We start from the raw sequence: 26,452 nt of genomic DNA on the forward strand, positions 1-26,452 counted from the left end.
AGTAATGTAAAAATGTCTGGAAAGCGAACAATGTATGAGTCAGATACATGCTTGTGTGTGTATGGGGGGAGAAAATCAGGTGTAGTGTTGGCGAATCTCAGAAAGCATGGAAGTTTTGAAGGATGCAGTGCTCCGACAACTAACAACTGATGCCAGCAGTTTGTTCCATGCTTCAGCAACTCTCAGCGTGAAAAAATGTTTCCTGAAGTCATGGGAGCTGTGCTGTTTTCTGACTTTGTAAATATGTCCACGGGTGTTAGATGGGTGGAGTTTGAAAAGGTGCTCAGAGTTATTGTTTGTAAGATGGTTAATAATTTTATGGGTGGCTGCCAAGTCAGCTGCCAGACGTCGGAGTTTCAATGTGTCCATGCCCAGGGAAGTAAGGCGTTCAGGATATGGCAAATGCCTGATGGAGGGTATTCTTTTGGTTGCATGTCGCTGAACGGCTTCCAGACAATTGATATCCTGGGCAAGATAGGGGTTCCAGACTGGTGATGCAAATTCCAGGTGAGGTCTTACCATAGCTATAAAAAGCCGCAGATAGATAGTCGGAGAGCGGCTCACAAAGGATTTGGTGAGTGATGCCAAGACACCATAAGAAAGCTTGACCATAAGTCTTTTGTGTGGCACAGAGTTAAAAGCCTTAGCAAAGACAACAGATAAGGCTTCTTTGATGCTTACGTTTTACCTACTATATCTTCTCTATCAAATTTCCACATTTACATTCATTATGAAGAGAAATGAGCCTTGAAAAAGGTTTTCAGTTAAGTTATAGTATAATAATCACTATGTATTTATATTCATACACACACGAGTATACACACACACACACACACATGTATGTGTATATATATATATATATATATATATATACATGCACACACACACATCACAGGTATGGCTGTGCAATAAGGAGTTTGCTTCTCAGCTACATGGTTTTGAGTCCAGTCCTACAGTATGAAACCTTGAGCAAGTATCTTTTACTATAGCTCCAGGCCAACTAAACTTGTGCATGGATTTGATAGACGGAAGATGAAAGAAGCTGGTTATATAACTATATATGAGTGTGTGTGTGTGTGATTTTGTATCTGTTCCTGCAGCCAATGTTTAATAACAGGTATTGGCTTGTTTACATCCTCATAACTTAGCAGTTTGGCATACTTTAAGAAAAAATAAGTACTGGGGTCGATTTATTTGACTAAACCTTTCAGGGTGGTGCTCCAGCATGACCACAAGCCAATGAATGAAACAAGTAAATGACACACACACCCTAATTTACATGTAAATTAAAACAAGTGTCTTATTGTTGAACACCCTCACTGTCGATCATTCAGCTTTGAAATGAAGAATAGAAACTATTTGCAGCTGTGTACTTCAGAGGTTGGCTTTGCAACTATGTTGTCTCAGGTTCAGTTTCACTGTGTGGTATGTTGAATAATCATCATCATTGTTTAACATCCGTTTTCTATGCTAGCATGGATTGGACGGTTTGACCAGGGTCTGGGAAGCCAGGAGGCTGCGCCAGGCTCCAGTCTGATCTGGCAGTGTTTCTACAGCTGGATGCTCTTCCTAATGCCAACCACTCCATGAGTGTAGCGGGTGCTTTTTAATGTGCCATCGGCACAGGGGCCAGAGGAGGCAGGCAAACGGCCACGATTGGTTGGTGCTTTTTACGTGTCACCAACACGGATGCCAGTCAGGCGGTGCTGGCATCAGCCACATTCGGATAGTGCTTTTTATGTGCCACTGGCACGGGTATTGTAACTACAATTTCCATTTGATTTTTATTTTGATGTTGGTGTTGACGTACTTGACTCAATAGGTCTCCTCAAGAACAGCAGGTTACTCTACAATCCAAGGTTAGCACAGCAGGCCGTCCTGCGAGCCATGAACTTACTTCATTTGTCGGGTCTTCACAGTCACAGCATATCTCAGAGGTCTCAGTCTTTGGCATTTCCTGTGAGGCCCAATGTGCCACCGGCACAGGTATCACAGGTACAATATCCATTCGATTTTTATTCTGTTGATGTACTTGACACAATAAGTGTTGTCTTATATAGCCCCAGACAAATTTATGCCTTATGAGTGAAATTGATAGATGGAAACTGTATGGAAGCCCATCACATATACATGCATGCATTTGTGTGTATAACTGTATACATTCTGAGATATCTTTGCATAGATTCACTCAACAAAAAACAGTATTGTTACGTTGACAATTCTCTGTCAAGAAATTGCCCTTATAGCTCAGTGACTTTCAAAGATAAGCAGAATAAAATCTTTCACTGGAAAAACAAGTAAAGATTAGCAACAAGAAAACCATTTGGCTGTAAAATAAAACCTCAATAAAACATTTTCAGTCAACCTAGGCTAGCATTGAAAATAGGACATTAAATGAATAACAAATGAGAATGACTATAACAAAGTTTGACTTTGTCATCTTATAGTCCTTAGCTCAACACCAAAACTTTACTGTCAAACTATTTGTGGTTTTAAACAGAGCTTATTAAATTTGTGACTGTTTATATCCTTTATCAACTCTTATATTTCTGAATAAAATAGAAACAACAGCTTCTAGTTTTTCTTCAAATTTAATCAAAGTCATTACTGAACTATGTAAACTGAACTCAGCTTTTCTTTATTTTACAAAAAAAAAAAAAAAAAAAAATGTATTATGCAAAGAAAGACAGAGCTTAAAATATATTCAGGCTGTCTTAACAGTGTAAGTTTAGTGCAGGTAATGAGCTGTTCAAATTGCTGAAAGGAAAGCTTGAATATCTAAGTGCTTCAGAGAGCTGCAGTTCTGTAAGTTCTGGAAAGGAAAGATTGGATAAAACAACAAGATGATAATCATTTCTTTTAAATTACAACAGTATAGTGTATTATTGATATGGTCATTTAAAAAAGATTTTAGCATTTTACTCAAGTTTTACTTTAAAAGAAAAGAAAAGGCAACAAAAACAACTGTAAAAAATAAATATCTTTTCTGTTACTAATGTAAAACCATCTGTAACTAATTATAAGAGGCCTCACAAGTAAATAGCTTTAGATACAAATGGGTATTGGATCACTAACTTATTCATCAAATATTACCTCCCACAGTTTATCTTCCTACGTAGCTGTCTGTCTACTCTTGATAGTACAGTTTTACAGTGCTGCTAGTTCACTGAGTAAAGATACAATTACAGATGTAGCGATAGATGATGAAGATAAACATCTGGCAAAATGCCACGAGGATCGAACACTTTTTGCATCATGATAATGTCTAGACTAAAAAAAAATCTTTCCTGGAGATTACTTTTGTTGGCATGATGCCAGAAAGCAAAGCAAATTGTTCATTTTAAATATAAGATTGCTTTCCAAAATGTATACAAACTAGATCCCAATCACTTACAGTATATTCAACTCCAGTTTTATTCTTTACAACTAACATAACAGTTGACCAGAAGTAGTATTTTTTTGTTCTTCTTTTACTTGTTTCAGTCATTTGACTGCAGCCATGCTGGAGCACCACCTTTAGTCGAGCAAATCGACCCCGTGCCTTATTCTTTGTAAGCCCAGTACTTATTCTATCGGTCTCTTTTTGCCAAACCGCTAAGTGACGGGGATGTAAATACACCAGCATCAGTTGTCAAGCAATGCTAGAGGGACAAATACAGACACACAAACACACAAATACATATATACGACGGGCTTCTTTCAGTTTCCGTCTACCAAATCCACTCACAAGGCATTGGTCGGCAGGGACTATAGCAGAAGACACTTGCCCAAGATGCCACGCAGTGGGACTAAACCGGAACCATGTGGTTGGTTAGCAAGCTACTTACCACACAGCCACTCCTGTATATTCTTTCAAGATATTAAAAAGAAAAGTGACAGCCAGAGATCATTTTTAGTATTTACAGTATCATTTAAGTTAATTTACTGAGCTCAGATGGCATGTCAATAAGCATAGGGATAGCTGTGTAGTTAAGAAGTTCACATTGCAACCACACAGTTTTGTGTTCAGTCCCACTGTGCCACACCTTGGGCAAGTATCTTCTACTTTAGCCCTATGCCTCATCATCCTAACATTACATAAGTTTTAAGTGAGTGTCACCATCATACAAGCAATGCCATTTATTTCCTATAATTTCATGTAAACAAGTGAGGCTTGGCAAAAGGAAGGGCATCGGGCCACAGAAAATCTGCTTCAATAACTTCCATGTGACCCATGGAAGCATGGGAAAATGGACACACTAAACTGATGAGGAACTTATGAATGAGTGTATCATCTTTTACCTGTTTCAGTCATTGGACAGTGGCCATACTGGGGCACTGCCTTGAAGGGCTTTAGTCAAACAAATTGACCCCAATACTTATTTTTTTAAGCCAAGTACTTATTCTATCAGTTCCTTAAGCACTGGAACCATAAACAAGCCAACACCAGTTCCCAAGCAGTTGTAAGAGACAAAGTCAAAGATGCATGCATGCATGCAAACACACAAGGAATTCTATGACTTAACTGCCTCAAAAATTGTATTTTAACTGGTGATATTAAATGAAAGCCATGTCACTATTAGGGCACTGTTTTAAAGTGTGAATGTTATGTCAAAAATAGATATCATGTTTAGTAACTTAAAACAATACATAAATGAAATAAGTCATTATTCAGGTTTTTAAATATTTTCAGTTACAAAAGGTTTGATTTTACCACAGTACCATTTTTCTATCCAGTTCTTTCTGGTATCAATAAGAAATTTAAAAAGTCAAATATCATCAACCGAGTAGAGATTTCCTTCACTAGAGATTTCTTTGAACTTTATACAGTAGAGGAAATTATTTGTTTTCATTGTCAGGTATACTAAAATTTTGAATACAGTTTCTTCTAGGGCCAAACAGTGTGTTTAAAAACCAAAGTAAATAAAAAGAAAAAAATCTTTCTAAGAAGCATCTTAGTGGAGGAAATTGGGGGAGGGGGAAAGATTTCCTATAAATTAGTAGACTTAAGTGTCTGTTATTATAAAAACATGACATCATCATCATCATCATTTAATGTCTATCTTTCATGTTGGCACAGGCTGGATGGTTTGACAGGATCCAATGAGTCAGAGAGCTGTGTTGAGCTCCAATGCCTATATAGGTGTGATTTTGATGGATGGATAGCTTTCCTAAGGCCAAGCACTTTACAGAATGTACTGGGTATTTTCTCTTGTAATGATGCTAGTATTAGTGAGGTTGCCAATTTATGTTGGAAGACAAAGTAAAACCCATGTCAACTGAGTCGAGTTGTAGGGAAGGAGGTGGCTTTGTGCTGAAAGGTCAAAGTGTGACAGAGGGATAGGCACAAGTGTCTCGCAATTCAGGTGATAGATGGCTACTCTGCTGTATATATATATATATATATCATCATCATCATCATCATTTAACGTCCACGTTCCATGCTGGCATCTAGCATGAGTTGGATGGTTTTATTGAGAAATGGCAAACCAGGAGGCTGCACCAGACTCCAATCTGATTTGGCAAGGTTTCTACAGCTGGATGCCCTTCCTAACACCAACCACGAGAGTGTAGTGGGTGCTTTTATGTACCACCGGCATAGGAGCCAGTCAGGCAGAACTGGCATCGGCCACGCTCGAATGGTGCTTTGTACGTGCCACTGACATGGATGCCAGTCATGCAGCACTGGCATCGACCATGACTATGATTTCATTCGGTTCAACAGGTCTTCACAAGCATGGCATATTGCCCAATGATTGAAAGGTGTTTTTAAATGGGCCAGTTATGCCACACTGGCATTGGCCGTGACTATGATCTCACTTGGCTTGCTGAATCTTCTCAAGCACAGCATATCTCCATCTCCAAAGCTTTCAGTCACTCGTCATTGCCTCTGTGAGGCCCAATGTTTGAAGGTCATGTTTCGCCACCTCATCCCATGTCTTCCTGGGTCTACTTCTTCCACAGGTTCCCTCCACTGTTAGGGTGTAACACTTCTTTACACAGCTGTCCTCATCCATATGCATTACATGACAATACCAGCGCAGTTCTTTCTCTTGCATACCACAACTGATGCTTCTTATGTCCACTTTTCTCTCAGGGCACTTATACACTGTCATGTATGCACACTGACATTACATATCCAGTGGAGCATATTGGCTTCATTTCTTTCAAGCCAACACATGTCCTCAGCAGTCACAGCCCATGTTTCACTACTGTGTAGCATGGTTGTTTGTACACAGGCATCATACAGTCTACCTTTCACTCTGAGTGAGTAGCCCATTGTTACTGGCAGAGGTAGGAGCTCTCTGAACTTTGTCCAGGCTAATCTTATTCTAGCAGCTATGCTCTTGGAGCATCCACCCTCACTACTGACTTGGTCACCTAGGCAATGGAAGCTATCAACTACTAGTATTTCCCACTGGCTGTGTTTATTGCACCTGTACATCTACCACACACAAAAACTATCTTCCCAGTTTACCTTCCTTTGATATTGCAACACCTTTTATAGATATTCTACCTACATCTTTTCTACAGATTGAGCAGGGCTATTTACCTGAAGGGATTTGTGATTTGTCTGCCTTCCTACTTACTAAGACTTTGGTTTTTGCTAGGTTGACTTTAAAGTCCTTCGATTCTAGACCTTGCTTTCACACCTGAACCTTCTTCTCTAGTTCTGGTAGAGACACAGCTATTAAAGCAAGGTCATCAGCATAGAGGAGCTCCCAGGGGCAACCTGTTTTGAATTCCTGTTATTGCCTATATGAAAAAGAGGGGGCTGAGGACTGCACCTTGGTGAACCCCTGCTTCTACCCAGAATCATTATCAGAAATATAGCATCAGTGGTACTTCTCCCAGGCACAAACCCAAACTGCATCTCATCTAAACTAACTCTCACCCTAATTAGTTGGGCTATGACCCTCTCTATGACTTTCATCACCTGATCCAACAATTTGATACCTCCGTAATTATTTCTACCTAAGGTATCACCTTTACTTTTGTAGCAGTTGACTATGGTGCTGCTACATCAGTCATTGGGTATGACTCCTCTGAGTATCACCTGATTAACTATACAGGTGACCTGACTACAGCCTACACCACCAGATATTTTAAGCATCTCAGTAGTGATTCCTGATGCGCCAGGGGCTTTCCCTGTCTTCACACCCTTAATTGCTTTATATACCAAGGTACTGTTAATTCAGATAACGGGTCCCTCTGTTGGGTTGACATTTGGCCGACTCTTTCTCCCATTCATTCTCTTCATTTAGCAACTTTTCATAATGGCGTCTCCAAGTAAGAAAACCTCAAAGATATGTTATAAATAAATAAATGGAAAAGGTGTTATAGATGTACACAGTTGTTTTCTGAAGTATCATTTAACACTAGTTTTTTCAGATAAAATGATTAATTATAAGATTAACTTGAAAATTTCAATGCATATGTGCATATAAGAGAACAAAAAGAACTTACCGATCTGTTTTGAGAGTGATTTCACCAGTAGTTTCATTGTACCGATCTTTTAAAAGTCGCACCATTTTATCTTTAGCATGATGGTCAAGATTAAGGCTTGATATATTCAACTGGAGAGAGAAAACAAACAGAAATACTACATGAAGAAACTAGGGTAAAAATCACATGCAACACTTGTTCTTTGTTAAACAGGCTACCAAACTAATGTGATGAAATTGTACCCATATTGATCCTGGCAATAATAATACACTGATATGGTTTCCCATTTCCAGGCCCATATCATAATTTGAACACAGCATTACAAGTCAATGAAACCTTTCTCTGACATCCAAAAATGGTATATCTCTGATCAGAAATATTCTTTACCAGAGCTAATCTGATGCTAAACAGCAGCAACACTTGTTTCTAGTGTCAACATATTCTTGGCCACTGATAACAATGCAACTATTAAATGGATGTAGATCATATTTTTCATCCAAATAGACAGAGGCAATCAAAATAACGTATTCTACAAAAGCTTGAGTTCATAACTATATCGTCGGTAGTCCACATCTATTTATTTTCCATCTGGATATCTTTCTGTAACTGTGTAGCATAAGTCAAACATTTTGTCAGTTAGAGTTATGTACCTTAGCTAGAGAGCAGTAGAAAAGTTGCCACCATATTACAGCTCAAGATTGTCTCACGAATATGACAGAAATACAAGTGTCAAACTTGTTTGAAATAGAGGCCAAATCTCCTTCACATCACATCCTACTGTCTTAGATAAAGAAAGAACACATTAGATAATGTTGTCTTAAATATCCTTAAAAACCAGGATGGTCATGGCTGGAATACTTCTGATAACAAATCCACTTGATTGAGGTTAATATGTAGCATATATTCAGGTTGAGAACTGAACCTAGTTATTTGGGGTTAAAATCAAAGGAAGACAAAGATAATATTTAAACTAAGTTCAGTGGTTTCAACATTGGAGTGTATAGACAGACAAATCAATGGGTTGTGGATGTAGTATCAACATAGGAAAGAAGATGAGAAAGCTATTGAATCAAAGTAGAAGAGAATAAAAAATCTAGACAATATATAATCAAACTACATTGTGCAGAATTTTTAGACAACTTTGTTCCATACGATTCTGATGAAGTGTTTCAGTAGCTTTAATAGGTAGAAATATAGTGCTGGATTTTATTGTGATATGGTTTAAATGAAGAGAAATAGTTACAAATGGGAAAATCAGGTTATTGACCTGATTCGTTAAGAAGCTTACCAGCTCAATACTTTACAACAATAGATCTAATGCATACAAATATGAGAAATTACTCTTAAACCAATCAAAATTTTCATTGAGAGTAAGCAGCTAAGTTGAAGTAACTCAAAGCCAAAATTTAAACTGAATTTATTAGAACTTACTGCTTGCATATATTGAAATGGAAAATGATGTTATGTTAATGAAAAAAAAACTACTATATAAAACTGAAATTCTTACCTTAAAGGTCACTACTCGGGCCCTAGCATCTCTAACAGTAGGACCCGAAAAGCAATAATCAGATGAGATTACTTCTACTGGAAAATGCTGCTCACATAGGCTGTCAGTACTTAAAGCTTCAGGCCAAGGAGTACAAAATTCTTGAAGAAAAATGAATTCAAAAGAAGAAAAACTATAAAGAAGTGAAGCAAACAACAAGGGGTATAAGGATAACTTACAAACTGTCAACATAATATAACCTTGACCACTGTTTACAAGCACTCTGATTGACAAAGAATCGTCAATTGTCAAGTGCTTGCCCATTATGCCTTTGGAGATTATCTATTGTAGTATAGTGCATACTTTTATATTTCTGGTAGAATCTGCTCAAACTCAAGTTCAAGAAAGTGACCATTTCTGTAAAACTAAGAGACACAACCACAATCTCACAAACAAATATACATTTTGTCTGTTTTCCATGCTGGTATGGGTTGGATGGATTGTCATAGCTTGAGTCTGTCCTTATTTGAAGTTACTACTGTCCTAAATATGTTAGAGGACCAGGTCTTGCTGATACATTCCATTTCATCATGGCTTCTGCACCTAAACGTCCTTCTTGACACCAACCAGATTGTACTGCATTTTATCATAGCAATAAAAAGTAGATAGCTTGTCATCTCTGTGACATGACTTACAAGTCCTCTTAATCCCATGTTATCTCTGTACCCTACGCAAATATTTTACAGTGTGTGCTGGGTGTATTTTATTGTTGCACCAGAATTTATGTTATTTTGTTTCTTGCAAGACAAAAAAAGTCCTCACAATTCTACCACCATCTTGGTTCATTTGAGGCAAAAGACTAAAAAAGTGAATAGAAGAGGGCAATGACAAAAGATGAACTTGGTGTGAATGCAAAGGAAGCAGAGGGAGATAGTAATGGCAGGGAGTAATGATGATAACTATATGTTGTTGCTAAGGAAAAGAGTAGTGAAAAGCCAAAGGTGGTCATTAGTAAGAGAGACTGATGAATGTCAATAATGAGTAGCTTGAAGGAACAATGAGTGCAGGAAAGCAATGGTTGCTTGTAAAACAGAAACAAAAGCTGGTTAATCATAGAATGGACTGAGTGATGATGATGATGATGATAGAGAGAGAGAGAGAGAGAGAGAGAGAGAGAGAGAGAGAGAGAGAGTGTGAGAGAGAGAGAGAGAGAGAGAGAGAGAGAGAGAGAGAGAGAGAGAGAGAGAGAGAGAGAGTAATGTTCATAACAAGTAACCTGGGTGAGAGGGATCAATGGCTAGCTGTACAGAAGGATGATGGTGGAGTATAATGGATTCTAATTGATCTAATGCAAACCCAGATGCAGATACTCAACCCAGTTGCTACAACTTCCACCATTTGAAAGTATATTTTGCCATTCTTGCACAGGTAGGCAAGTCTTTTAAACCACTTACCCATTATAACATCCTAGCAATTGTTTACATTAAGCTGCCTCAGACTTTTGACTTGAGTGAATTGCCATCCACAATTGCAGTTCAAGATATATTTTCCCTTCTGAGCCACTGACCTCTCTCCATATCTCTAGTTAACACTATTCTTCTTGCTGTAAATACTTTCTGAAACTCACCAGTACTAAATCCCAATCACTTGGCTGTGAATGGGAATCATTAAGTTTCTATTGACAACAATGCTCTTGGATGAAGTGCCCTGACTTTTGTCTTTATTCACACTACCTTCAGTCTTAACCCTCTTTGCAATATTAAATAGTGTCCAGACTTGGAGTGCAACAAGGTGTAAATCAGAGGTAAACCTTTGGAACAAATATGAACTCTGGCTTCCCAGTACTGACATAGTATTTTGAGTGCATGGAATTGTAACACCAGCACTAAATGTCATGTCCTTGACAAGATGAGACTAAATTACCTTTTCAATTCTAAGACATCTCCCTTCATTTGCTAACTATTTTACAGAATGTACTATGTGCATTTTAGAGTGGGACCAGCATTAATGAGGCTACCCTCTACTCTACATGATAGAAAGGGCTCCTCACTGTTGTATTTTGTGTCTGCTTGTTTAAGTCAATGAGACCAAAACAGTGGGTAAAAAACTGGGCAGCTGCAGAATATGAACTCATTTTGGTAGCAGATACTTAAAAAACTACTTTTAAATTTCTCAATGTTTCAAGCTAACCAAAATATATTTTCTTTTAGTTTGTCCAGTTAAAGCTTCTAATTTCAATGGCTGGAAGTTGTCAAATTACTTTTGTAAAGGTTATTAATCTTCTGGTATATAGCAAACCAGGTAGGATTCCTGTAGGTGATTCTGTCCACTTTCCTTGTCATCTTAGGGATATTTTACTCAATATATCTTTGATCTTTACTTGTTTCAGTCATTGGACTACAGCCATGTTGAGACACTGCTTTGAAAGGTTTAGAGAAACAGATTGACCCTATTATGTATCTTTTTAACTTTTGTATGTATTGTATTGGTCTCTTTTATTGAACCACTAAGTTATGGAGACATAAACAAAACAACACCAGTAGTCAAAGTGGGGAACAAACATGAAGATGCATACACATACACACATGATGGGCTTCTTTCAGTTTCTGTCTAACAAATCCACTCACAAAGCCTTGGTTAGCCTTGAACCATAGTAGAAGACACTTGCCCACAGTAGGACTGAATCCAGGGTCATGGAATTGGGAATTTAACTTCTTACCACACAGCCATGGCCTCCTTTGCATATTAGCAGCTTCTTGAATACACAGACATACATGTCAAGATGATGCTGTCAATATTTTGAAAGGAAAATGAAGAAATAAAAATTTGGTGCAGGTCACATAACATTAATTTGGTTCCATTTTTTAACCACTAGTCTGTTCACAAATACCCAGCATGTACTGTACATAGATCAACCCCAGTGACTTAAGCAACACTGAATAATACAGAAGATATGAGCTTAGCATGGAAGTTCACAAAATTATTCCCAACCGTTTTTGTCTAAGTAAACCTAAGTAAATTTAAGTAGCCACTAAGTCAAGCGCTTTGTTAAGAATATAGTGCATTATCAGAGATAGGTTATTACACAGAATTTAACATTAAACCTAAATTTATAAACAGGTGGCAATCTCTGTATCAATCATTGCCAATCTTTCGAGTAATTATTAAAATTAAAACAGCTTCTTTTCCAAAAGATATTTTTCAAAATAATCCTGTTTTATATGCATTATATAAATAGAGATGGTTGTCTTACTTTTCAAGGCCTTACAATGCTTGGCAACATGGACAGGTGTTAGATGAAGGAAATTTGGTATTTTCATCAACTCCGTATTAGCATAACGATCTGGAGGAACTCCAAGGTTTTGATTTTCACTTGGTCTCTGAAATACAAATTATTCTTAATAAATTTAACTGAATTTTCATTGTCCTTATTAGGTTTTATTTGATGCAACACAAAGATCAAACACATACTTCACAAAATGCATTAATTAACTAAATTGCCTTTGTAATATAAAATTAAAGGAATATTAATAAAAAAGAAAGTAAAGTCATTCAAGAAATGATGCAAAATTAAGAAGTATGACTAGATGGACTGAACCAGAGCAAAGTTAAGTGTCTTCTGTTATGAGGGTCACAAACTATGAACTAACAACACTTTGAGGAGTAGATACACAACCTATTGTCTCCCAACAGATAGCTATTGATAAAATGTAAAACTTCGGGGGGTGGGGGTGATTTTCATAAGAGTTAAAGTCATATCTAAAACCTGGCTACATAAAGCTACCTTCACTCTCCCACTATCTTCTTCATCCAACCACACATCACAAACATCTTTATCACATAACAATTCCTGAAACTAACCAGCATGATGGACCTAAGATGATGAAGAGGAGCAAACGGAGCAAAGAAACATAAAATATACAAGTAATTTAATATCAGAAAGTAAATTGACTTCCTGTATTATTTTAGCAACAACATAAAATAAACTACAGTAAAATAAAACAAACACATAAACTGGAGGAGAATTGAGATCTTATAGAGATTTCATTCTGTTGGAAGAACAGATAAACAGAGTAGTTACTGATGTGGTAATTTGAGACAAAGAAGGCAGAGAAGATAATTAGATGTTAGGGGAAAAGGAGATGCTGAATGTATCAGTAGTGAACTGTGAGATAGAGAACACACAAACTCTCTCTCTCTCCCACTCACAAGATGGCAAAGCATTAACCTGCTTGAAGGTTAACAGACAACTCTCTAAGACCAACTCAATATAACAAACTTTGTCTTGGTGTACAGACTGCTTGTTAATGTTATGCACGCACACACACACACTCACACACACACATACATACATGCATGCATGCACATACACACAAGTTGTACTGCTGTTAGTTAATTAGTATGTTATATGCCTGGATGAAACAACACAATATATCTTGAGATAAACATAAAAGATAGAAAATTATAGGATTAAGGTATGAACAACGAATGTGGAGAAAAATATCTTTTGTTGAATCTATTTCAATGTACCTCAGATATTATTTTCGGATGTGTGTGTGTGTGGTAGGTAGATAAGCAGATAACTATTTGGTTTAAGTCCATTTCATGGTTTCATGCAGGTGTCATGTGGATACTACTCACATTCAGTGGGTCTGAAGCAGAAGTAAGAATACAAATGCTCAAGATTTTCCATCTGTATTCCTACCACTTCACCACATACAATGAAATATTAGTATTCATATGAATACCTGCATGAAATAATGCTATAAGTAAATTTATATATTTACCAAGATGGTCCTTCACCATTATCACATTACGTCTGCTTTCTATGTTGGCATGGGTTGGATGACTCTCTCAGGTGGGTCAAGACCATATCTTACTCATAAGTTAATTTTTGGTTTTGTTTTTTTCTGGCAATTATGGTTTGAATTCTTTTGACACACCTGAACTAGGGAGGGAGTCATACCTTTGACAAGACTAAAAGAGATCTTTTGAACTCATAATTAACAAAGTGCACTGGGTGCATTTTATTGCGACACTAGCATTAGATAGGGTAGGAGTGATGGATAGCAAGAGACAGATAAAATGTTGAGGGTGAATAAAGGAGATTGACACAAAACAGTCAGGGATGGGTATAGGTGATATGTATATGGTACATCTGTAGTTTCTGATGAGGTCTCTTAAGTATATGTGAAAATGAGTGAGAAATATGAGTAACAAAGATGAGAGAGGGGGTGGAATGTTAGTGATATTATGAGGTAGATATAGAAGCATCCTTAAAAAACAAAAACAAAAAGATGATCACAGCTAGAATAACTGATCAAATCTGCATGATTATGGCTAACCTAAAGACTAAACGATAACAAAATAAAATGCATTATTTAATGAATGATAAATTCTAACAAAGAATGTGTTGTAGTTTAGTCCCAGGTCAGCTCTGAGCAGATAGACCTATGGTCAAAATGCCTTTCAGAAGAGATTGTCTTGGTAATTTGTATGTCGAGGACAACATTTTTCAGCATGTCACTCCTTTTTCAAGGCAGTGGAGTGTAACTTGAGGTAAATTTGATTGCTAATTGAAGTGTGTTCAGTGACCACAGGGAAGTTCTTTCCTTGGTTGAGGAGTATGTATATCTGAGAAGAAGCATATTTCATTAAAAGATGCCTAATGGATACTTGTAAACCTATTTCTTAAACATGTCAATAAATTAATACAGTAATTTTTTTCTCAAGAATAGGTCAATTAGTATACTCTTTTACTTGTTTCAGTCATTTGACTGTGGCCATGCTGGAGTACCACATTTAGTCGAGCAAATCGACCCCAGGACTTATTCTTTGTAAGCCTAGTGCTTATTCTATTGGTCTCTTTTGCTGAAACTCTAAGTTACGGGGACGTAAACACACCACCATCGGTTGTCAAGCGATGTTGGGGGGTGGAGACACACACACACACACACACATATATACAATGGGCTTCTTTCAGTTTCCGTCTACCAAATCCACTCACAAGGCTTTGGTCGACACGAGGCTATAGTAGAAGACACTTGCCCAAGGTGCCACGCAGTGGGACCGAACCCGGAACCATGTGGTTGGTAAGCAAGCTTCTTACCACACAGCCGCTCCTGTGCCTATAAAGTATGGTAACTTTTTTTCTTAAGAAAGTTTTGTCTGGTGGAATAACATAAAAACACAAAACCTAACCCCCCCCCCCCAAAAAAAAAACTACTCTCATTAATTATTTAATAAGATATTATTCTTATTACAAATCAAATTAGAGTGTTACTCATCATATGATGGATAACTCTGGAAGTATACTTTTCCACCATGGGTAATATTAGAAATATGGCAGACATACACAATAATTGTAATCTTTTATTAAAGTGTTTGGTTCTAATACAAAATGATGAAATGAATACTAATTTTCAAAAGCAAAATATTACCTAAAAATTAAACGAAACAAAAGTTCTTATTTGTAAAACTCCTCTGGTCATTTATTCTCTCCCCCTCCTGTCTCTATAATCCTTTCTCTCCACTTATCTGGCACTGCTTATCATAATGCTCTCTCTCTCTGTATCTCTGTTTAACTCACTCTGCCTCCTTTTTCTATATAACATAATGTGTGACTGGCAGAATCAACCAATCAACATCTATGTAAGCTGCTATCATATAGAGATTATTAAGATTAGTTTGTACAAGAATTCAATTTATCATTCAAGATTCTGGGTTCAACTCTTACTACAATAGACACTGTTGTTCATAAATCCCAGGATAACCCGGATCAAGCAGAGCTATGACCAACCTTTCTTAGGAGTATCTAAGATTATAAAAACTGTCTTCCCTTTTTCAAAATGGTAAAGGGCTGATTTGAGGGGAAATTCAGCAGCTATTTCAAGCAGGTTCTCTTATTGGTCAGCAGATATTAGCATTCATCTTTCTGGAGGTCAATGAATTAAATGCTAATTATACTGCAGTTGAGCCGATCAACTATACACCTTTTCTTTACAAATATTGACCACATGCTTAAGAAAAAACATTTTTATAAAAGTAAAGCAGACAGAGTGATGCAGATGGAGGATGGTAGTTGCATAAGAGCTGATGAAAAAATAATCTCAAGATATTACATCTGATGAAGGAGATGACAAAAGATGACATGTGGTGATATGCACTGCTGAAGAAGACCTGATTACCTGTGCAAACTTGCTGAAATACTTGTTAGAATAGCAGAATAATGCCTGCACCCCTCCTTTGCATATTGTTTCATGTATGCCACCTTCTGGTGGCTCTAATGCTGGTGGCTTGAAAAACTCATCAAGTACACTATAGACAGGTTATCCAGCATCAGAAACTGTGCCAAAAATGAGATGTTATAGTAAAATGTGATCTTCTAAGCCAGTGAATCCTGTTGAACCATCCTACCCATGCCAGCATGGAAAACAGGTGTAAAATTTATAAAAGCTCAGCTCAAGAAACATTGAACCATCATTTGAGTTACCTTACAAATATCTTTCAAATATTTACAGTGATAATCTTAGTTTCTGTCCCCTACTTTATCAGTCACTAATGATGATAATGATGAAGCAGGTTTACTTCACTTCTTCAAAGTAATGAGTTCAAACCTCATTAGGCTGATATAACTTTTCAATAGACCAAGGTCTGTAGAAGAAGCATCAGAAATTCTACTTTGGTTGATTATATCTTTTCCTTACGTAAGTTAGTTTAGAACTTGGTCAAAAGAAACCAACTTATAATTAAAATGCAATTAATCATGAAATTAATGTTGCCCGTGTTTTTAAAGAAACAATAGAGCATTGCACTAAAATATATTACAAAATTTCCTTTTTTTCTATATTGATTGTGAATTCAACACTAACCAGAGGATTCTGGATAATTAATGTCAGTGTTCCGATTTTTGACCCGACAGGATAAGTGAGACCATAACCCGAGGCCTTTACCAGGGATGTAGCCAGTCCACTTATGCATACCTTTCCTTATTTGAACACAAAACTCTGCTTGTGAAGATCTGTTGAGGCAAGTGAAATTGAAATCGATCAAAAATCAATGGAAATTGTAGTTGTGATACCTGTGCCAGTGGCACGTAAAAAGCACCATCCGAACGTGGCTGTTGCCAGCGCCACCTCATCTGGCTTCCATCCTGGTGGCACGTAAAAGCACCAACCGATCGTGGCCGTTGCCAGCCTCGCCTGGCACGTAAAAAGCATCCACTACACTCACGGAGTGGTTGGCATTAGGAAGGGCATCCAGCTGTAGAAACACTGCCAGATCAGACTGGAACCTTGTGCAGCCTCCTGGCTTCCCAGACCCTGGTCGAACAGTCCAACCCATGCTAGCATGGAAAATGGAGTTAAACGATGATGATGATGATCACCATCCCATTGCACACTGTAATCTATATTAACTCTTAAGCATTGAAATCAGCCATAATTGGCCAAACTATTTTACTTGTTTTATGTTGAAACTGGCCAGATCTGGCCTCTGCCATCTACCCTATACCGCCTTTCTAAAGATAAACAACCATATCATCGAAATCTCAAAGCTACGAAATAACGTATGATTAATTCAAAACAATATGAATAAACAGGCATCATCTAGAATAGTTTGAATGCTAAAGGGTTAAATCTATGAAGCTCAGTTCAAGAAACATTGAACTATCATTCGAGTGACCATCTATCAAATATTTACAGTGATAATATCCTAGCTGAGAGAGAGAGAGAGAGAGAGAGAGAGAGAGAGAGGGAGAGAGGGGGAGGGAGAGAGAGAATTGTATATTGTAAAATAAAGCACAGTTACACAACTAAAAACGTACACTATATATTTATATCACTAGGTAGAGAATTCAATACTGAAAAGTTCCCATTTTTTATATATATTCAGGTATCTTTTAAGTCTAATCCCTTAAGAGGAACAATAGCTCTAGGGTTCAACAGCAACATTTAACTATCAAATTTCTGCTGTGTGTGTGTGTGTGTGTATGCATGTATGTGCAATGCCATATTTTTATTCTCTGGGCAAATTGTATGGTGGCCTCACTAGTGCTAGTGACATGAAATGAAACACCTAGTACATACTGTAAAGTGGTTGGTGTTAGAAAGGGCATCCAGTTGTAGAAACAATGTCATAGCAAACATTGGAGCATGCAACAATCTTTGAGCCCATTGGATCATCATCATCATCATCATCATCATCGTTTAACGTCCGCTTTCCATGCTAGCATGGGTTGGACGATTTTGACTGAGGGCTGGCGAACCAGATGGCTGCACTAGGCTCTAATCTTGATCTGGCAGAGTTTCTACAGCTGGATGCCCTTCCTAACGCCAACCACTCCGAGAGTGTAGTGGGTGCTTTGTACGTGCTGCCGGCACGGGGGCCAGTCAGGCGGTACTGGCAATGACCTCGCTCGAATCTTTTTACATGTGTCACCGACACAGATGCCAGTGAAGCGACGTTAGTAACAATCACACTTGAATGGTGCCCTTTTACATGCCACAGGTATGGAAGCCAGTTGGCTGCTCTGGCAACGATCACACTCGGATGGTGCTCTTGGCACCCTACTAGCACAGGCATAAGTGCTAGTAAGGCAACGCTGGTAACGATCATACTCGAAAAGCTGCTCTTCAATGATCACACTTGTATGGTGGTCTCTTAATTAAATGATAATGTATGTATGTATGCATGCATGTATGTACATAGCACAAAACATGAGATAAGGCCATTCTATTAAATTTAGGGCTGGCTCCCAATCAACAACACTAGTAAATATCACTGGTTGTGTTGTACTGACTTAAAGACATTGTAGAGGAACAGAAAGAAGCTATTATTAGCACAAATTATTAATTCTTTTTTAGGCACTGGAGAGGTAGATATGGTAGAGTGCCAGATTGAAAGTGTTTTTAATTGTATCTTGGCCATGACGTTCATCCTTCCAAGGTCAATGAACTAACAACCAGCCACATACTGAATTGATTCATTTGACTGTATCTTTCTCTGATATAGTTGGGGACCTGTTGTCTCCCGCACTACCAGAAATCTCAATGAGGTAGGTCAACCTTGCTAGAAATAGCAGTGAAATCTCCCTTTAATCACACACTCTTTATAAAAAGATGATGCATTGGGATATGTAGTCTTGGATACATTGTCTGAATGTCTGAAAGATGTGATGGCCATGAATGGAATGCCTTTCATCATAGTTCTACTGGATTAGGGCTGACCCGGGGGTTAAAAAATAACCACCATTGCTACTACTCACATATCATGTTGGCAAAACTGGTGTCTTTGAACCATATTCCAAGGAAGGAATTTGGTACAATTAAATTTCTTGCCACTTTGAAATGGCAAACTAATACACATTAAATAACAATAATAATTACACAACTACATACAAATGTAATAATTACAGCAGTAATAACACAATTACATAGCTAAATATGTGCACAAATAGATGATTAACTGAGTTTAAATGCAGCAGGTCTTTGGAATGTCAACATTTTTTGTTTGATTTATCTTCAGCCAGGAAATGAAACAAGGACATCATTGGCAAGATGTCAATTATTTCAACTACTACAACTATAACCTTTTGTTACATGTTTCTTTTGAAATACACTTTGTTTCTATTCATTTTTAAAATAATGAAGACTTTAGTAAAATAACTGTCATTATTAAGCTGGGGTTTGGAAGATAATTAAACAAGAAATTTTGATGGTAAATTATAATTTAAATCACTTTAAACTCTTCAGCATTTTAAACTAGCCACATCTGACCCAAATATTCTACCTGTTTTATATTCATACTGGCTATATCTGGCTTCTCATGCCCACTATACAATGTCATACACAGTATAAACGATCCCATAACTGAAATCGCAAAGCTTTGAAACAATGCATGATTACTTCAAAACAATGTGAGTAAAAAAGCAAAAGGTTAAAACAGGAAATTTGTGTCTTGAACTAGGGGAAATTTCAGGTGGATTAGTATTAAGAGGGATAAACAAGTTATATAGAACAACCCAGAACAATCTCAATGTGGTTGTCCCACTTGCTAGAACTAATAGTTATGTTCCCTCAAATCAGACCCTACTGTCTTACAAAATAAAGAATACAGTGGCCAATGTAATCCTAAATAGGCAAAAAAGCAGAAGAGTCAGGACTGAAAAAAACTTTGATCAGAGTTCTGTTCAACCAAGACTGAACCGTGCGAAACATTCTCATGACTTAAATGCATGTCGTGGGTGAGAGTGGGGAACAACAAACACAAAAGACACATACACACACAAACAGGCTTCCACTCAATTTCCACCAATGAAATTCACTCACAAGGCATTGATCTATAATAGATGGCATGTGAGGCCACTGCATAGTGATACTGAACCTGAAACCATGTGGCTGCAATCACACAACAATGCCTGCACCTAGCATAGGCAAATGCAAATGATTTTATCTTGTAAGAGAAATACAACTAAAGATTATTATACATTTGTTTTAGAGGTACACAAACGATACAGTAGGATCTCTGACAGAATGACAGTGAACCAGTGCAATAGAAGAAGGGAGAAGTACAGAAATAGCAGCAGCAGCACCAATGCTAGGCAGCTCATTAAATGTAGTCAAAAGTTTCTTTTAATGACGTAATTAGTGCTGGAGTTGATTGTATAAAAAGTTGAGTAGCAAGTGTATGGAAAAGGTAGAAGAAATTCAGGAAGTTGTTGGCATGTGTGTATAAGGAGAAAATTGTTATTATTACTATTATTATTATTATTAAGATGATCAGCAGGCTGAATTGATAGCACATCAGACATTTGGCTCATTTCATGCTGAGCTTCAATCCTGCTGGGGGTCAACTTTGCTTTTCATCCTTTTGGGGTCAATAAAATATAGTAACAGTCAAGCACTGGAATTGATGTAATTGATTACCCTGCTCCAAATGTTGACCTTGAGCCAAAAATTGAAACAATTATTATTAATTATTGTTGCCACCGCCACCGCCACCACCATCATTAAAAAGGCAGTGAGCTGACAACTGTTACTGTGCCAAGTGAAATGCCTAGCAGCATTTCAACAGTCTTTACATTCTGAGTTCAAACTCTGCTGAGGCTGACATTGCACTTCATCCTTTTGGGACTGATAAAATAAGTACCGGTTGAGCACTGGAGTTGGTGTAATCAACAAGCTCCTCTCCCATAATTGCAGGCCTTGTGCTTATAATAGAAAGGATTATTATTATTATGATGATGATGATGATGGCAGTGAGCTGGCAGAACTGTTAGCATGCTGGGCAACATGCTTAGTTGCATTTTGTTTGTCTTTATGTTTTGAGTTCAAATTCCACCAATATCGATTTTGCTATCATCCTTTTGTAATTGATAAAATAAGTACCAGTTAAGTACTGAGGTTGATGTGATCGACCACCCTTCTCCTCAAAAACTGCTGGTCCTGTGCCAAAATTTGAAGCCCTTACTGTTATTGTCATTATTGTTGTTGTTACATGATACCAAAAATGAAAAAGCTGCATCAGATGTTTCTATAGATTTGAACATTGTTATCTAACCAATCAGAATTTTATGACAAAGTATGTAAGGATATGCCTTTCAAGCAATTTAAGGTTCTTAAACTATTGTTAATGTAAATAAGAATAAAAATGATTTCATTAATCTTTTCTCCACAACTCAGATATTTTGCCAAAGGACTTCTCTGGAACTAAACATCAACAAGTAATAGGGACTCTTTTACTCACAGCCCACCAACTTTGTCATCCAAAGCAAAATCTGCCCAATTTACTTGCATCTTTTGAACTCTTTCATCATCATCATCATCATCATCATTTAGCGTCCGCTTTCCATCTTAGCATGGGTTGGACGGTTCAACTGGGGTCTGGGAAGCCAGAAGGCTGCATCAGGCCCAGTCTGATCTGGCAATGTTTCTACGGCTGGATGCTCTTCCTAACGCCAACCACTCAGTGAGAGTAGTGGGTGCTTTTTACGTGCCAGACGGGGCTGGCAAACAGCCACGGTCGGATGGTGCTTTTTACGTGCCACCGACACGGGGGCCAGTTGAGGCAGCACTGGCAACGGCCAGGATCGGATGGTGCTTGTTATGTGCCACCGGCAGGGAGGCCAGTCGGGGTGGCGCTGGCAACGGCCACGTTCGGATGGTTCACTTACGTGCCACCGGCACTGGTATCACAGCTACAATTTCCATTGATGTTGATCGATTTCGATTTTGATTCTGATTCTCGTTCTTTAATAAATATTTTGCCCATACCATTTCCAGAACTTTATTCCATTCCAAATTTTTTGTGCAGCTGCTTCAATGTGAAGAGATTTCCTCTTGTTATTCTAATTATTGCGATCATGAGAACTACTGCACCAACAACAGTCTGACTACCAACACTAAACTTATAAAGAAAAAAAAAAACGCCTTCTCTCACACAGATGTGTTTATGTGCTTCAGTATGTTTTGTATTGGTATGTACTTAAGTGTTTCATGTATGTGCATGTGTATTTGTGTAGGATTGTACATATGGATTTGTATAGGTATGTGTATATGAATTAGTGCAGGTATGTGCAAATGTGTTTATGCTGGTATGTATATGGGTATTTGTGTGCATGTGTGAATTGTATGGTTATAAATACAAGCCTACCCACACACACATGTACATGATAAGTGGAGTCAGCAGGTTGGTTTCAATTCCCAATTGGGTTGATTCTTTTTATTATAGCAAATGACATTTTTTCTGTGATTAAAAAACAAAAATTCTTATATTTTTGATTAATTAATTCTAAAACTTTATTCCTAATTACAAAACTACATACCTCACTTGATATAAATAGATTAAGTACCTATAACAGAGCTCTTGCCCATTCAAGACATCAAATACATCTCTCTCTCTCTCTCTCTTTTCTTTCTTACTTGTTCTCACACACAGAAAGATATAATATCTTCTTCTACCTTTAAAAGTAAGATAAAACTTGCTGCCATAGAATAAATGACAAGAATTTATAGTTCACTTAACAAATTGGGAAAGAATATTTAGTCTATGGAATGCTAAACAGCTACTACATGTAACAGAGGTGGCAAGGACTCAAATATGGATAAGAAATGCATGTAGCTAAAAGTAGGAGTACAAACAGAAAATGGTTGCCATGGTTACCAACATCAAATGCAGCTATGCTGTAACACTATACGCAATACCCTGATGTAATTACAAGCCTTAAGTCATTGACGATAAAATTTCCTTTGTGTTTGTCTAAATCCTGTTCTTTTTACAAACAGTAGTTTGAAAGCTCAATTAATTAGTAGTGGATTTCTGTATCAACCACCGGGAAGAGAATTTTCAATTATGAGAACATTTCATAAACTTAATTTAAAAGTTGAAAAAAAAAGTTAAAAAAAAACAACAGAAAATATCTGAAATTTTAACAAGAACTTGACTCAAAATTAAGAAAATAGAATAAAAAATTTAGTTAAATTCATCATCATCATCATGAATTTAACTAATTTTTTTATTCTATTTTCTTAATTTTGAGTCAAGTTCTTGTTAAAATTTCAGATATTTTCTGGTTTTTTTTTAACTTTTTCAAAATTTTGTTTTATTATAAAAAATAAAAGCGGTAGGAAAAGCATAACATAAGAAAAGTCATTCAGTCAAAGAAACTATACCAAAGCAGACATTGGAATGTGATGGCATTTCTTAGACCTACTGGATCCTGTCAAACTGCTTAACTCATGCAAGTATGGGGGATGGAGGTATGATGATGATGATGATGATGATGGTGAAAAGCCTTGTAGCAACAACTATTTTAATGTAACTTTTAACAACAGAGTTCCATGCAATGAATTTAAAACTGAACAATTATGCTCATCATTACTGGTTGCCATTCATACATAAATGGGTAATTTCGTATGGAACTTCCAATTCTCTGCACTACAGGCTCAAGACATGAAATTTTAGTGAAGGGGAGCTTGTTGATTACGTTGACATCAGTATGCAATTTGTACTTATTTTACTGACCCTAAAAGGATGCAGAGCAAAGTCAACCTCAGTGGCATTTGAACTTGGAATGAAAAGTCAGTAGAAATGCTGCAAAGCACTTTTTCAGTATGTTAACAATTCTGCTAGTTCACCACCTTCTATAGAGGTTTTGATTATAAAATGTTTTTCCAAATCAATTTTTTAAAATTTATTTATTTATTTAAGAAAAAACTTGAAATTTCAACAATCATTTAAAAGGAGATTTGAATGAAATGTAATTAAATTAAAAAGATTTTACAATTCAAACACATTATTTTAAATTGAATTTTGATTTCTGTTTAAATTTCAGATTATAAATTTTTTCAACTCAATCTCATTGACCTAAAATTTCTAAAAATGCCTTGTAGGAAGAACTAACAAACAACGCTTTTAGGAGGCAAGGCTGCATTCAATAGCTTTAAATCTGAATAACTACAAGATTTATAAAGTCTGAAAGGGTTTGGGAAAGCAAATGTGTACAGCCAGTTTAATTCATTTGTTTAACATCCGTTTCCCTATGCAAGCACAGGTTGGATGAATGTATATATTGAGATATTTTTATAGTCAGAAGTCCTTCCTGTTACAATCACTAACCCACTTCCCAAGTTAGACAGCAGAGCTAACAAATAATTCGTGGCCAGGGAATGTTAACAAACACAATTTTTTGCACACTGCTTTTCTAGCAAAGTGACGGATTTAAACAATCACACATAAATACACATGTACATGCAAGCATACACAAACACACAATGTGATCAAAAGTATCCAGACACCCACCTGATAACAAAGTACAAGTTTGGGCCAACCTCTATTGGGAACACTGGCAGTCAATATGGTGGGCCCACCCATATCCTTGATGACAGCCTCTACTCCCGCAGGCATACTTTCAGTCAGGTGACAAAAAGTTTCTTGGGGAATGGCAGTCCATTCTCCGTGGAACTGAAATGTGCAAGAGTATCGATGTGGGTTGGTGCAATTTAGCACAAGGTTGACATTCCAATATACTCCAGAGATGTTGATGAAATTTAAATCAGGACTCTACACAGGCCAGTCCATTAGTGAGATGTTGATGCCATCAAACCACTTCCCTACAACCTCTGCAGTATGGATGGGTGCTCGGTCATGTTGAAAGACACAATGGTCAACCCCAAACTGGTCATGAACAGTAGTCAACATGAAAGTGGTTAAACTGTCAGTGTAAGCTTGTGTTGTGACAGTGCCACATAAAGCAACAAGGGGCCAAGCTCCCTCCAGGAGAAACATGACCAAACCATGACCCTCATCACTGCTGAATTTCCCTCAGCACTATACAGGCTGCTGCATATCATTCCCCAGCTATTTGCCACAACCACGCTCTACCATTGGATTGCCACATTGTGTACCTTCATTCATCATTCCACACAACAGTTTTCCATGGTGCTCTAGTTTAGTTTCAATGCTCTTTTATACCATGCAAGGTGGTGATAGGCATTTGTCTCTGTGATGTGTGGCTTATAGGCAGCTGCTCTTCTATGAAAACCAAGTTTCTGCACCTCATGACAAACAAAATAGATCCTGCTGCAGTGTGGAATTCTTGTGAAATGGTGGTGAGGGATGATAGACAATTATGCTGTACGACTCTCTTCAACACTTGATGGTCTCTAGGGGTTAACATAGGAGGTTGGCTCGGATGCTTTTGGGTTGTACACATCCCTTCACTTTTCCACTCTACTATTACATTGGAAACAGTGGACCTAGGGATAGTTAGGAGGGTGGAAATCTCACACACAGGCTTAGTAGACAAGTGGTACCTGACCACCTGACTGCTTTGAAAGTCTGTTAGTTCTACAGAGCATCCCATTCTGCTGCCTAGTGCTGTCTGAAATCACTGACCATGTGTTCTGCATGGTAAGTGGTAGTACTGTGGAATCCTCTGTGATCTAAGGAATCACCCTCTATGATAAATACATGTTTTGCTGGATGTCCAGATACTTTTGATCATATAGCATGTGTGTGTATATATATATATATATATATATATATATACATACTTATACATTTATATGTATGTATATGGGAAAGAAAGAGAGAGGGATGAGCTTTTATATAGTTTTTGGTCTACTGATTTTTCTCACAAGGGATTGGCTGAGCCAAGACCACAGTAAAAGACACTTGCAAGTTTCCTAGTGTTAGATAAAATAAGACAAATCCTTTCAATCCTACAGATAGATTTCCAAACAATAAGCAGGTAACATTCCTAAATGGTGTGGTACTTATTTCCAGTGGTTACGTACACCAAAAGAGTGAAGAATTATGTATCCTAAGCTGAAATAAGCAAACTTCCTGCCCTGCAATGGATTTTATCTCAGAAACGCTCTGTCTGAAACCATATCCTTTTTCACTATCTACCTTAAAAAAATTCCAGCAGCCTGATTATTTTCTCCATGTTCTTCTACTGTTGGGCCCACCAAATAACAGCATGAAGAAAACAGAAACATTTCACAATATCTATCGTTCCTTTATCCCTGATAAAACAAGTAC

At 37.3% G+C, this 26,452-nt stretch overlaps 1 protein-coding gene across 1 annotated transcript in view; it reads right to left on the reverse strand.

Moving 5' to 3' along the window:
- The window catches only part of LOC115231552 (28S ribosomal protein S35, mitochondrial), a 55,144-nt gene that overhangs the window by 6,329 nt on the left and 22,363 nt on the right, over positions 1–26,452 (reverse strand). Inside the window, exons 4-6 of the mRNA XM_029801554.2 lie at positions 12,165–12,291; positions 8,933–9,072; positions 7,447–7,556 (exon numbers count right to left, since the gene is read on the reverse strand). Of these exons, the coding sequence (XP_029657414.1) occupies positions 7,447–7,556; positions 8,933–9,072; positions 12,165–12,291 (377 nt within the window). The remainder of the gene's footprint in view (positions 1–7,446; positions 7,557–8,932; positions 9,073–12,164; positions 12,292–26,452) is intronic.

Source organism: Octopus sinensis, linkage group LG2 (assembly GCF_006345805.1).
Source record: "Octopus sinensis linkage group LG2, ASM634580v1, whole genome shotgun sequence".
In the NCBI taxonomy this organism is placed as follows: Eukaryota; Metazoa; Mollusca; class Cephalopoda; order Octopoda; family Octopodidae; genus Octopus; species Octopus sinensis.